The sequence below is a fragment of the Brachyistius frenatus genome, unplaced genomic scaffold, assembly GCF_029030835.1.
Source record: "Brachyistius frenatus isolate BFR_SWC_R1_liver_20210118 unplaced genomic scaffold, ASM2903083v1 Contig_43, whole genome shotgun sequence".
In the NCBI taxonomy this organism is placed as follows: domain Eukaryota; kingdom Metazoa; phylum Chordata; class Actinopteri; family Embiotocidae; genus Brachyistius; species Brachyistius frenatus.
This window is the reverse complement of record NW_027210642.1, coordinates 1,700,301-1,715,281: the sequence shown is the minus strand read 5'-3', so window position 1 is coordinate 1,715,281 and position 14,981 is coordinate 1,700,301. Positions and strand designations below refer to the sequence as shown.

At 41.1% G+C, this 14,981-nt stretch overlaps 1 protein-coding gene across 2 annotated transcripts; it reads left to right on the top strand.

Moving 5' to 3' along the window:
- The first annotated feature begins 4,220 nt into the window (after window positions 1-4,220).
- On the top strand, window positions 4,221-14,585 carry LOC138623372 (ethanolamine-phosphate cytidylyltransferase-like). 2 transcript variants are annotated; one of them, XM_069702853.1, is made up of 13 exons: window positions 4,221-4,530; window positions 9,119-9,207; window positions 9,763-9,924; window positions 10,948-11,014; window positions 11,220-11,304; window positions 11,382-11,423; window positions 11,990-12,122; window positions 12,331-12,413; window positions 12,504-12,581; window positions 12,689-12,754; window positions 12,842-12,907; window positions 12,995-13,083; window positions 13,228-14,585. In XM_069702853.1, the coding sequence occupies exons 1-13, from the start codon at window positions 4,400-4,402 to the stop codon at window positions 13,340-13,342; spliced, it is 1,206 nt and encodes a 401-aa protein (XP_069558954.1). In that variant the 5' UTR covers window positions 4,221-4,399; the 3' UTR covers window positions 13,343-14,585. The 2 variants fall into 2 exon arrangements, with proteins under 2 accessions (XP_069558954.1, XP_069558953.1); XM_069702852.1 differs by having other exon boundaries at window positions 11,382-11,424; window positions 11,976-12,122.
- Window positions 14,586-14,981: the final 396 nt, after the last annotated feature.

Here is a 14,981-nt window from a genome sequence, read left to right as displayed (position 1 = left end):
CGTGGGAAGAAGAAGAAGAAGAAGAAAAAAAAAAAAAGAAGAAGAATATATATCTGACTCTTGACATAGCCCAGTATTGATGTTGGCGTCCGTATTGCTGTGGCAGTCTTGTGGAGTGAATCTTTTTTTTTTTTTTTTTTTTTTCCCCCCCGTGTCTTTTTAAAAGGTGTTCCGAGCGGCACTGTTGACCGATCTCTCCTCGAGAGATGGCGACTCTCTTTCTCACACATACAGGTGTATAAGTATGTAGCTACGGTAGGTATTAATGACCATTGTGAAAAAGTGACCCTTATTATGCAACTCAGTGGAAAAAGGTGTGAAAGAGTCGATGTAAGAGTAATCAATATTGTCAAAGTTACTGTGGTCTGTTATTTAATAATTCTTGCTGTTTTGTAGGGATTTTGTTTTGGTTTTTGGTTTTTTTTGTTGTAAGATATGTTTTAGTTCCTCCCTCTCCCCCCTCCCTCCCCCCTGTGTGGAAAAGCAATTGGCCCTTGTTTATAGCGGCAAACATGTCAAAACTGTAATAGTGGACAACGTTTTCAAAGGAATCCTGGGACAGCTGCACTCAAGCCTTACTTCAATTCCTCTGCTCTTAAATGAGCTGAATTACACATCCATAAATTGGTCTTGGATATTGACTGAAAGTAACTGCTACCATATAGATGTTTGTGCACTGAGCGAAGTGGATGCTACAATAGATTCTGTCACAAGGGCCACTTGCAATATTATTATTATTATTATTTATTTATTTTTTTCCTTTGGTATACCTGCGTGTGTGTGCGTGCGTGCGCGTGTTTGTACGATTGAGGTTCCTCTGCTGCTACACCAGTCATTAATGCTCGCTGTTTGCTGTAGCATCACCCACAGCACTTCTGAACTCATCATGTGTCGAGCGTGTATTTGAAATTGATCTTAACACTGTAATTTGTTCTGCAGATTTACTTTTTAATTGGTTATGGCTTTTTTTTCTTGTTTGTTTGTTGTTGTTGTTTTTTTTGTTGTTGTTTTTTTTTTACACAAGCGACATGTTTAGAGAGGATACATAACACCACTTGTGTGGCCGTTGAATTTAATAGCTCTCAAGACGTTGGCTTTTTTTTTTTTTTTCATGAACTTATGCTTTGTAAACGGTTGACTGTGCAGGTTTTTTTTGCTCCATGGAGTGGGTCTGTGTTTCAAAGGTATACAAATCTTGACTAAAGCGAGTAATACAAAGTTAATAATTTGTTTTGTTATTTTTCTGTATGGGTTGTAATAAAAAAATATTGCAGTACTTTGTATGAAAAACAAACGGTAGTTAATTGTAACTATTTATAAATTAAATTATTGTACTTTTTGCAATCTGTAGATAAGTACCATGTATTCATATATACAGTAACAACTGTGGATTTAAACGTGATTCTCTGAGGTGTCTAAGTTATTGATGTATATATTGTATGTTTGTTGATACAGCTTACTTTATTTTCTATAAGACCAATAAAATGTTTTGGAAAAGGATGTAAGGCGCGGCTCCTCTTGTCAATTTCGGGCTCTTTAAACACTGTTGAAATGGGGTTTTGTCACATTCTGTGGCGTCATTGACCCAGTTTGATACTTGTAAAAATAAACTGGCGGGGAAGGCTTTTTGCAGTCCAGGGTGGGTTTTAGAAGACAGCGATCATTTAGATGGCACAATTTCTTTTTCTGTGATCCAAAAAAAGCCGTTGGGCGACCCACTTTGGCTAACCTCAGCGGACATATTTTTGGCCCGACACGAGTAAAACATTAGAGTCATGAAGGATGTCTAGGTGTGCTTGTCCTAGATTAGGAGGAGTAGTGAGTTAGTCATCTCTGCTCCCTACGGAGCTCCTAAACCCCCCCCCCCCTCCCACCCCCTCCTCTCCCTCTGTCTCGGCGCACCTCATCAAACATCAGCCTCCTCAGCAGCGTTTCAACCCCTGCACAATTCAAAACGCATCTCGGGAGAGGACACGCAGAGACGGAGAGACAGATGGCTAAAGACGAGCCGCGTCTTACGGCTCCGTCCTGCGGGGCAAGCGTAAACCCCAGTGCCTCGGCACGACTGCGGCGCGGCATTGTTCTTTCCCTTTCCCTTCAAACGAAAGAGGCAATCTACAGGTCTTGCGTGACCTGTGCCTCAAAACGGGCTCCTTCTCTCCCTCCTCGGACGCCTGCCCCAGACAACGGCGTGGCCCTCCGAAGAGTTGATTAATTTGGTGGGTTGGGTTAAGGTGAGCTGGTGGGCAATCTAGGACGGCATTCTTCATCTTCACCCACTTCTGCAGCAGGTGCCTGCCCCAGTTCTCAGACCACAACCCCCGCCGTACAATTAATGTTGCCATCCCCGTCAGCGAGGCCGCTCATTTGCCACGTCTGCGCCGCCGGAGCTTGGCATGGGGCTCCGCTCTGCAAATGTCACCGTGGCCACAGGGCACGTCTGTTTCTCAGAGATACTACTGCGCTGAGGTGTGTTTCCCTCTTCTTCACATCAGCAACTATTTGAATCACTTAGTGCGATGGTGCACGTGAGGGAGCAACAGAAATTCTTCTCTTCAGATATACCATGATTTTTTTTTTTTTTTTTAAGAGAGTTAGGGATGATGACAACAATAAGATAAACAAACTCAAGAGCGTATTCCTGCCCTCGTGAAAGATTCGGGCAAACTAAAGAGCCAAAGCAGCACATAACAGGATATTCAATATAACCGGTTGGCAGGAAGTTACGGTGTACCTGTTTGGCGACATGTGGGCTTGGGTTTCCCTCTACTGGCTCTGTAGTGTAAAGCCTTTATGTGACTTAAAAGGGTTTTTCCACAAGATGACACCACATTCTGTGATCGCCAGGATTTCCCCCTACAGTGCTGCGCCTTTACCGAGCAGAACATACTACTGACTTCACCTCACCTGTTGAAATAATGACATTATGGAAGGTTGCTCAAGTTCATTCAGTATTTAAGAGAATCCCGGGGACTTAACTCACTGCTTATTAATGACTGTCAAGAGGTCACACATTATGTTGTTATTGTTGTTATAGTACAACACCTGACCCTATGCATTGCTGTAACTTACTCCTTTATTAGGGACAGTCTAATTCGACTTCTACAGCAAATCTTTAGGTCTATACTGTAAGTATTTCTGCACGAGAAAGATATTAAGTACTGTTTGAGGGCATATTGTTGTATTTGGTTATATTACATTATATTAAGAGGTGTTTTTGACATGTGTAATATACTGTCCCTCTTTCAATAATTAAATGGAAAAAGTCATTAGACACAACTTTTAATTTAATGCAATCGACACGCCACTTAATGACTTCAAATAGGAATGAACAGACAAGCTTATACCATGCTAACAATAACTAAGTGGTACAATGTTTAAGAGCATAAATATTTAATGCAGGGTTGTTGGGACGACATATATGTTATTGATTAAAGATATACCCTAAATAAAGTGAACACATTTTTTTTTTAAAATCTTGGTTACAACCCCTCTGCACCACCCCATGTTGGTCACTGCAAATGTGCATTAATAGTCCAATATACATCATTATATATAATATGTTATATTTTCCATATGATTTATATATAAATTCAGATTCAATTTGGCTAGTGCCTCTGTTTATACATAGGAAACTGGAGTTTTTTGTCCGATGACCTTTTTTTTTCTTTCTTGAAGCTTTTGCTGATTGTATTATTATTTATAATAATATTAATAATAATACCATTGTTATTATTAACTATTACAATTTTACATCCTTTTTTTTTTTTTTGCTTGTCATTTTGACTGTTAAAAAAGGGGCCTAAATAAGTGGTCGTTCTTGTTTTTGTTTTTTTTACAGGGATAACTTGGAAAAGCGGAAGTGGATCACTACCTGGAGTGTAATCAAAGCCAGAGTCTCTGGCGAATAGCCTGCTCTTTCTGTGGGAATCCAGATATTGTCACATGACAGTGGAAAACGCCGCTATTATGTAACAACATGTCGGCAGCGGCATTTCATCGTACGACTCGACACTCCGTCAAGTGCATCTTAATAAACACGGAGCTCGGGTTGCATTTTTTTCAAAATAAAACCAGTGTACAGCGATGTGGTGGATGGAGTTTTTAGAAAGGGTGCTCTCTTCCCTTGCGGTTCAACTGCTTGCTTTGAGCAGCTTGACGGAACGTGCGTCGTGCGTCGCTGCGTCGCCGGTAGAGGAGGCGTTGGCGCATCGCACTACTACTGCTGCTGCTGCCGCCTCCGCCGCAGCTGCTGCTGCCGCCGCTGACACTGAAACCGGCTGTCCTGCACCGAGACGGGGCACACAACTGACACGGCCCGGCAAGCACCTCTGTCGGAAGAGAGTCGAATCTGTATCTGTAATTTGCACATGAATAGAGATCATTCGGCAGCTCTGCGATGATCAAGAACGGGCATCACCATCACCAAGTGAACACAACAGCCGGGAAAGACGCAGGGACGACCCCCGGTGCTGCAGCTTGCAGTCCCGAAAAGAGGAGGCGAAGAATCCGGGTGTGGTGCGATGGCTGGTGAGTAACTTCCCGCCTGGTGGATTTTGTGATGAAGATACCGCAACACTGTCTTCGTCGTTTGAATCGAGCACGTTTATGAATGCGTGAACCTTTCACCTGCCTCAGGGAACAGGCCTGGTGCAGGTTACAGGACTCTCACAGAGCTGCTGCTTCATTCTCCAGTGGCATCAGCAAACGCTCAACTTTAAGCCTATATTCTGTCATACTGTATATTCTACTATCGCCTGTTTACTTTATACCGTTGTGGGGTTTTTAAATGTCCATCTCAGTAGACACACTGTTACATAATTACATCAGAGTAGATTTTGATCTTTGCTGCTGGAATCCATCACACTATTGCGATATTTTGTGTGTCTTGATACAGGCATGCCAAGTTTTGATACTTTATTATATAGATAAGTAAATCAATATGTCAAGTTCATGAAACATTTACAGTAAAACAGGTTTTAATGACAGTGTTGTTCAGTATATCTGCTTGACAGGTCCAATTAGCTGCAATAAAAATGACTGAAGTGGGTTGAGCTGATCAAAAACAGATTCCAGCAAAGTTATTTTAGGAGGGGGAGGAGGAGGGACGCATCAATATCCAAGGAAAACACTTAGCTGGACACCCAACAGTAGCAGAAGGAGCGGCGGCAGCAGTATTCACCATGTTTATTTTATGAGCCATGATAGTCACAGTAAATTGTTGTCACTCTTCATGTAACACACTGAACAGGTTTCATGGGCCGGTTCAGGTGGAGTTAAAGGTTTTCTGTACGTTTAACCATGCAGAAAGTTTTGGTTCTATTCGGCATCTCCTGGGCTCAGACTTTTGCCTCCACCCCAAAAAACAATGGACCCAAATGGAATTGTGTTAGTGGTATTCGTGGCATTTGAAAAACCCAACAACATCCCCTCATTTCATGTCACGCAGACCTCTGTGTGAGCAGAGTGTTTTCCAGTGAAGGTAGAAAATAATATCTGTTGACACTGAAGTCTGAAGCTCATCAAAAGCATAACTTTGTTCACCCTTATTGTATTGAGCTGACGGCAGTTTCTTCTGCAGCAGATATCTCCTGAATTTGGGTGGACTGAAAGATTAGTCAATTAATAGGAAATTGATTATTCAGTTTGAGACATTTTATTTTTTTTAGTTCACTTGTTTCAGCTGTTTGCAGTTCCAGCAGGTATTTAACTTTTTTAAAGATGCAACAATTAAACCAATTAATTGAAAAAAAAAAAAAAAAAAAAAAGATCATCAGATTAATTGATAATCTCCACTGGGAGGATGACCAAGCCCTGGTGGCGCCACGCTGCAGCGAGATGTTTTGAATTTCTGTGTATGAACGGGCAGGATTACGGTGGCTTTCTCTATTAAAAATTCCTGCCATTTATGTGAGGCTGGCCTATCTGTGGTTTGATGGCATGTTGCAGAATATTTGGGATGCCGGAATATTAACCGGTGGGGTGAGCATGCAAAGAGAGCCAATGTCAACAGAGCTCATCTCATTAACCCCTCTAACCCCTCCGGCCCACACCTGCTAAGGCCACTGTAGCTGGCGCGGCCGTGACCGTCACTGAGCACATTGTTCCCCGGAGCCCTACTCGGCATCGCCGCGCTCTTACTGACACCCCGCTTTGTCAGCAGAGGAAAATTCCAAAGAAAGAGTTCAATTGTTGAGACATTTGTGACCCCGCCCCTTCTTCCCCGTGCACGGGGGGGGGCGCGGGCGCGGCTTTCTGTTCTTGTTTGTCACCCTCACATGTGGTGTCAGGGGTTAAAGATTGCTTCTCAGGGAAGCATCATCAAGGAGGAGTGTTAAAGTCCACTTCTGCTATCAGCTGAGGCACTTGCATGTACACACAGACTATGAACCCGCTCTTGAAAGCCTCGGTGAAGTATCGGTGTGTTGTTCATTCACTTCAGGCTGACTGGTGTCCTGAAAGTTAACCACCGACTTATCAGTGAAAAAAAAAAAATATGTTTAACACTGTTTTCCCAGGTGTTTTAGATTTAATATGATCTCTCACACATTATGGCATTCAATTCAAACCTCACCAAAATGAAAAGATTATACGTTTTGGGCTCCTTGTTGCCTTCAATTTTTTTTTTGGTCTTTCCTGGTGTTTCCTTCACATGTCCATTAAGATCTATCGCTATGTGCACTGATGTCTGTCCGTTTTTGCTCGAGAAGCTCAGATGCTGTTTGGGTGTCTGCTAACAGGCTACTCTAATTAATATTTCATCGTCTCACGGTGGTGCGCTCCTGATCCATCCCTGCTAAAAAACAACAACAACAACAACGGGAATACGGTCACATGTTGGGCATCTAGCTAGTATAACACCCGAAGTTCCAGCAGTCTCCCGGTTTTATGTAACTCTGTCCGGGTCGCAGAGTTTTCATCTCATCTCATTCACCCCCAGACGCTCCTCCTTGTTACGTTCTTCTTGGCCCGATCTGTCGCCTGAAAACCTGCACACGTGGATCCCATTTCAACAGATTAACAGCACAAGTCACACACAGACACACAACTTCTTTGTGATGAGCTTCCTTGACAACCAGCCTCCCTCTTACTCTAGTGCACTTGGTGATAGTGAGTTGTGATCTGACTGGTAAATGGTACTTGCAGTTTGTTCTTTATGTGTTTTATTTGAATGCTGAAATGCGTCTGAGGTCGTTTGCAGCCCGGCTGTGTTTAGTGACACTGCAGTGAGGTGCTGTCTTTCATTAGCATAGCCGCAGGGCTGAAAACAGAAAGGGATTCTGTTACTGTTGTTGCCCTGTATGCGAGTCATGTGGTAGTGCTGTGTTTGTATTGATTCCCACAAGATACTATTCATAGTGCTGTTCCACAGCTTACTCCTCAGAGTGTAAACTTGCAGCGATAAATCTATTAGAGGACTCGGATGCCAATTTAGTGTTTTATTGTGACACAGAATTGATGACAGTTATAGTAGCGGCTGTCACCAGATGAAGATGTGCAAGTTTAGTTGATGACGAATTGTTACACAACGTAATTGCAATCTGTCTTTTAACTGTTCATTCCTTTACAGAAAAAAAACACATGAGTTTCCCATGTTTTCCACGTGATCACATGTATGACAGATGTTCACCACACGTTGCAACAAATGATAAAACGGGTCAAATATGTGAACATTTTTTAACATGGGAATCTGCATAGGGACCACGAAAATGTTCCAAAACCACGTTTCCCATTGTGCAAAATACGTGTTTCACATGTGCACAATCATGTGTCACGTGGTCACATAATATCACGAGTTTTTGCACACGTGAAATTAATGTGGTTGGTTGTTTTTTTTTGGTAATGTTTTTTTTGGCCAATATTATAGTATAACACTTATCATAGTTTAATAATACACATACACTTTATGAAGAAGAGCCAGCTTTGAACATGGGAACATATATACATATAAAGATTTGATATCTGTTTGACTGTTTGGCTTTGTAAACAAAAATTGCACAGGTTGAGCCATGACATAAATATCAACCCTTATGTACAAAGCCTACTACTGAAATATGCACAAATATGAACAAATGCCTGACAATGATAGGTATCTGTAGTCAAAATAAACATTGTAGTACGGTGACACTAATTTTCCACTCATGTGCCATTAAACCATGACGGAAGAAGAGGGTGCAATGAAATATGATCTTAAAGAACACCGGTAAAACTAAGACATTTCTCTTAGTTTTTACGGAGGAATGGAAAAAATTGCAACAATTATTCAAAATGACTGCAGTCAGCTCAAATAATTGGGATGAGGTGATTATGTAGTAATTGTGACAGCCTATCTGTGATCACTTCCTATTAAACTCAGTGCATTATTCGGTGATACCTGCTGTGCAGTTCCTTCTCGTTTTGCCAATATCATGTTCAAAGTGGATCAGAAAGGAAAAAAAAAAAAAGAATATCAGACTGATGTCAGCTGTTGGCAGAAGTGATAGCGAGTGAGGGGTAAAGCCCATCTGTTCTCTATTACCATGCTAGATTACTGTGTTACAATCTCAAGTCTCAAATCTGTGCTAATCTAATTATCTACAGATGGTATCATAGCCTGGGAGGAGAGAGGAGGGGAGAGGAAAACACTCTGTACCACTGACCTTTTTTTTTTTTTTATGTTGAGACTGATCACATAATGTGTGTGTGGGTTGTATTGACGGTTTGATATTAACAGAACACTATAAATATGAAAGGAGTGCATGTTTTAACCAATGGTAACAAATCTTTTGATCTCCTCCTTATGGGGAGGTGATAGCTTTTCAATAATTGACTTTGACCAAAGGTCAGACAAACACTCCGGGTGCCATTCCTAAGTGTGAGAACAGTGTAAGCTTCAAACTGAAGACACGTCACACAGCTGTTATTCAATATACCATAGTTCACTCACCAAATGTTCTGACTATGTTGCAATGGCCACAAATGGTATGATGGAGAGAAGCTGTTTGGTGAGCGGCTGCCGCATTACTGTACTTGAAGAAGGGATGCAATTCACGTGATCCTTTATCTTGTACGTTTTTAAAACAATCGCCACAGCTGCTGTACCTCATATTCTCTCTTCTTGTGTTTTTTTCCTTCACAGCTACGACATGGTGCATTATGGCCACTCCAACCAGCTGCGGCAGGCCAAGGCCATGGGCGATTACCTCATCGTTGGAGTACACAAAGACAGTAAGCATCAAAACCACGACCCTTACGGTGCAGACATCTCCTCCACACATGCATTTTCAACAGAAGCCATCTATTCCCCACTTTTTCTGCCCTACCTCCCCTGTATCACTCTTTACCATGCATCATCCTACCTTTACCTGCTGAGTGTGGGGAGTTACAGCACCTGCAGGGTTTTTATAGTTTCCTCAGTCCCGTCATTACCAGTCAGGCACCAGCTGCGTCCACTGCACACTTGGGAAGGGTTGTTGTGACAGTCGTGGGGCGACGCAGCTGTCCCTCACCCTCCTGTGGCCCACTGGGACAATCTGCGATAACACGGAGTGACTTCGCCGTCAGGGCCGGCACAGATATCAGCAACCTTTCCCTCCACTGAGGTGATAATAAGAGGACGCCTCGGTGACAGAGGCAATGCTGCGTTCACTCACTCAAAGGCTGCTTATCAGACTGTTATGTAAAGGCTTCCTGTCTTGTCTGTTCTGTTAATCTCCGTCTACGCTATCCTTCGGTGGCAGCAGTGTCATCTTCGTGTTTTGTTTTTCTTCTTTTGCTTTCAAGGTGAGATTGCAAAGCACAAGGGTCCGCCGGTCTTCACTCAGGATGAAAGATACAAGATGGTGCGCGCCATAAAGTGGGTGGACGAGATCGTGGAAGGAGCTCCTTACGTCACCACCCTCGAGACCCTGGACAAGTACAACTGTGACTTCTGTGTGCACGGAGGTACAGTCTATCGACACCTCTTCTCCTTTTTTAGACAAACAAATTTGTTTTGTTTTATTTTTGCACATATTTGAAAACACAAAATTGACAAAGATAACGAATACTGTACAGTGCATGGGGAGGCAAAAAAACAACAACAACTGGGCCTATATATAGATAGATCATGTTAAAAGCTCACAAGGTTATAGAAAACGCAAAGTCTGCATACAGAAATAATATGACTACATAAAAAAAAAAAGAAAACAAATAAAAACAAAATGTATAAACAATAATATCAATATAAAAGCAGAAAATGTGCGTATGAGCCTGTGATTTGTATGTTACAGTTACAAACCAGCAGTAAAATGTTTTGTAAAGAATTTTTATAGAGGAACAGCCTTTTGCCAGATGGGAAAAGTCATTCCATAGTTTGTCATTGAAAATTGACATTCGCAGGTGGGAAATTAAGGGGAGGGAAGATCTAAAACGGAAGAATGGACCTGTGAATTTACTTTAAAGTAGCATAAAGTCTTGAACTTTTAAGGAATATTTGCTTCTTACGAGTGTATTTTATAAATATAAACACATTTGAAAAATATTTATATCGTAATTAGTAAGAATCTGGAGTTTTGGAAATAGAGGGAGAGATGAAAGGTGTGACTCTGATCGGGTTGCAATCCTAACAAAAGATTTCTGGGGGATCAAGATTTTGTTGAGAATAGTAGGAAAAGTACTTGTCCAAACTGTATTACAATATGAAAGACAGACAATAATATATATTAAGGAGTCTAATATGTAGTTTATTATACCAATAGATGTATTTATTTGTCTGCTAACCCAGTCAATATGTTCTCTCCAACTCAAATTCTCATCAACAAAAATTCCCAGAAATCCTGTAGATGATAGTCGAGGCATCTCCACACACTCAATTGTAAATTTAGATGAAATTACAAATGAGTCTGTGGATTAATGGATTAATAGTCATAAATAATTCGATATGACTGATTTTGGAGAGGAAGCATGTCATGTGTGCTGTCGTTTCAGATGATATAACACTAACTGTAGATGGGAAAGACACATATGAAGAGGTGAAGAAGTCAGGCCGGTACAGGTGAGCTCTCCTTTTGAAATATGCAGAAGATAATGCTGACAGTCAGGGTGGGATGTTGTGTGTGTGTGTGTGTGTGTGTGTGTGTGTGTGTGTGTGTGTGTGTGTGTGTGTGTGTGTGTGTGTGTGTGTGTGTGTGTGTGTGTGTGTGTGTGTGTGTGTGTGTGTGTGTGTGTGTTAAGTTACAAAGTGGCTCATGTTGTTACAGAGAGTGTAAGAGAACCCAGGGAGTTTCCACCACAGACCTGGTTGGCAGGATGCTGCTGATGACCAAAACACACCACAGCAACATTGTGAGTATCGCCTGGTTCTCTCTGTAAGCCCTCAGTTCAGAGTGCAAGCCTGCAATTTTCTCCTCTCTTCTTTGTAGGACAGTTCAGACTATCAGCAGCACACAGACAACTTTGGAAAGGTAAGTACCAAATCGGTTTCCAGCTGAATTTGCTCAGCTTGCTGCCAAATCTGGGCTCTTTTGCTTCCTCTTCATGAACTGTTTTGTCATTCGAGTAGCAAAAGTCACTGATGGGCCAGATGTCAGCCTTTATTAAATGAAGGCCTTTTTTTTTTTTTATATTGTGAACCCACTTTCTAATCAAGTGGTAGACTTTGCCAGTAAACACTCAATGCCACTTCTGTTCCTGAATAGGGACAGTAGCTCGGAGCCAACATGCTGCGGCACTAAGTAGCGTGAAAGCAGCGGAGGGTTTCTTCACATTTCAACATGTAAGATTAAGAAGAGTAATGCTGCGACTTTGGCGAGGGTTGAATAAATGCATTCTGGATTTATGGGCCAGCTTTGAGTGAGCTATTGACCAAAGGTGACGTTACTACTTCCATCACTGGGAGGCAGTGATGCAGCAGAAAGATTCATCCTGGTCTCATATGGGAGATCTATACTGAATTACATCTGTCTTATTGCTGCTCCATCACTTTGTACTCATGTTGTCTGTTTCTTGATTGCGGGGGTCCCATGGTCAGAAGGGCCACAGTCCCTGGACAGGGGTGTCTCAGTTCCTGCAGACTTCTCAGAAGATCATCCAGTTCGCCTCAGGCCAGGAGCCTCAACCCGGAGACACTATCATCTATGTTGCAGGAGCCTTTGACCTTTTCCGTATCCTTTTATAACCTCACAAAAAACCCCGAAAACTTGTAACGGTTTGAATCAAAAAGCATGCTCAGTTTTGTAAAGGGAGCAGTGTCTATATAATAGCCGCAGGGTCACAGTCAGAATGGTCTGTATTATTACTATTCTGTGAAATGTTGCTACAAAATGCTACGCTGTATATAAAATGCACTGCCATCCTTGACTGTCTTGTCAGACATCGGTCATGTGGACTTCCTGGAAGCAGTACATAAGCTTGCAGAAAAGCCATACATTATAGTGGGGTTGCACTTTGATCAGGTGAGTGTTTTTGTGCTTCTATTATCTGTGTGACACATTTACTGCTTTCTTGTTGAGTTAAGCGTTGGTATTATCTGTCCATGTTTTCAGGAGGTGAACCGTTACAAAGGGAAAAACTACCCCATCATGAATGTCCACGAGAGAACACTCAGCGTCCTTGCTTGTCGAGTGTGTACTTCTTCTTAATTTATCAATCAACACAGTACATTGCCTGTATTATTGTGGTGTATTAATATCCATGATTGATTTTTATGTGCTTTTTTTTTTTTTTACAGTATGTGTCTGAAGTGGTGATCGGTGCACCCTTTGCTGTCACCAAAGATTTGCTGGACCATTTCAAGGTAACTACAATAAATACAGCTATCTCTCACTACTAGGTAACAATCAGAGATTAATAAACTGACTTACACATGACTTTGTGTCCACAGGTGGATCTTGTTTGCCATGGAAAGACAGAAATATACCCAGACAAAGATGGATCTGACCCTTATGCTGTAAGAATGCAATCACTGTCACATTATACAGATCTGTTTGTGAGTCTGCAGTGGTGGTTTGTTTCACAATTGTTTCATGCCACCCAGGAGCCCAGGAGGAAAGGAATCCTGCGTACTGTCGACAGTGGGAACACCCTCACTACGTATGGCATCGTACAAAGGATAATCAAAAACAGGTAAAAAAAAAACAAATAAATACAAATTCATAAAATGTCCTCTATCCTTCTCAGTATTTTTTAAGAAATTCTGTCAGAAATAATACACAAGATTCATCTGAGTGCTCCCTGTGTACCATTTACACTATTTGTTGTTATATTTAGGCTGCTATTTGAAGCGAGGAACCAGAAGAAGGAGGCCAAAGAGATCGCTGTGATCCAGGCTATGAAGAGAAAAGAAGAGGAGAAGACTAAAGAAAGAGCCCAAGCTGTGCTGTAGGCATCATCAACCGAGTGTCAACATAACACCGACAAGCTCAATTAATATAAACTCGTGTACAGTAAAACCAACCCTTTTGTAAGTGTTCTGACACCCTCCACACATGATACTGGCTAATAACAGTAGTCTTTACAGCGGCCCGTTGTTTAACCAGGGTGGAGTAGTCTGCTGTATGATCATCAGGTATACTATAAATGTGTGCGTAGGGTGAGGATGTGTATTAATATATTCTGAATATGCAAATACATGTTCATGTCAGTCAGCAATTACACATACAGATGTATAATAAGATATATGATAAGCCCGAAACAAAGAAAAAGTCAGAAGTCTTCAAATGTCTATTTTGTGTCTTTGGATATTTTTAATTCCTCAAGTACGTTTATTTTTTTGCCTTAAAAAATGTTGACTTTTATCATGGGGCTCTGGGGGATAAGAAGCATGGAGGCTTGAGATGTCGGTCTGGCATTTAATTACATAACAAGGAAGTGATTTGATTTGTCATTTCCCTGGGGCTGTTGCTGCTTTTTGCCCAACAATGGGCTCAGCCTCACAACTAATCAATCTTTGTATATACTGTATACTGTATGTATATATTATAAAGTGACTGCAGACTCTGAAGGATGCTGAAACCACTAAAGAGTCCAGGGAGGTGTATCACCGCTTCTCTGTTCTAACCCGGGTTAGAAGTGAGAAGTTGTTGAAACTTACTCTGACTCTAGCGGGACCTCATGTACATACCAGCTCTGACTGACTGAGTTGTTTTTTAACTCAAAAAAAAAAATGCACACTGTCGAGACCTGAAGGTCCAGCATCTTGAGTGCAATAGTGTTTTTTTTTTTTTAAACTAACACTCCTTGAATTTATCCTAAAATAGAGAAAACTACTGTTTTACCTTTAGTTTTCATAGTATAACTAAAGGACAGATGCTCAGTGTTGTTGATCATAAACTAGACCTTTTACTGTCACTTGAGTCCTGAACAATTTAACCTGTCTCAATATCAAATGGGATTAAATAATATATTTTTTGTAGATGTATATTTTACTCACCTCCTCTCCATTAACTACTGTATAGATGGTTTCATATCGTTTCAAAAGCATAATAATATATCTGTATGTCAAGTTGGAATGTATTCTGTGTAGGCTATAATCTCTATGTTATTGACAATTCTCAGTTGGCATATACTGTAGGAAACGATTGGACTACAGTATGTTATTGCTGATAATAATAACAATTTATTCTAAAGCTTTTTGTGTTCTTGTTTTTCCTTAAGCAGAAGAGAGTGTGTGTGTGTGTGTGCTAAAATCTGTTAAAATTGAAGTCACACAGCAAAACTCCTACCATTTCATACATTTTTTTTTTTATAATGATTAATAATGATTCAACTGAATATGTCTCGTATCTTTTCAAATAGCTTTCGATGTCAACGCGAGTTCTAACTGGAGTTTTATTTTGAAAGGATGAAGTCTGCCCATCCCTTTGTGTCTCTCTTTGAAATGTCCCGAAAGCAGCTTTGGTTTTGAAAGACACGTCACCTGTCCCTGATTAAATAAATGAGCTCCTGCGTTTCGTGCCGTCACGAAAACGACTAAAAAAAAAATTAAAAAAAAAAAAAAAAAACTTCCTTTGACTTGTTAGCAG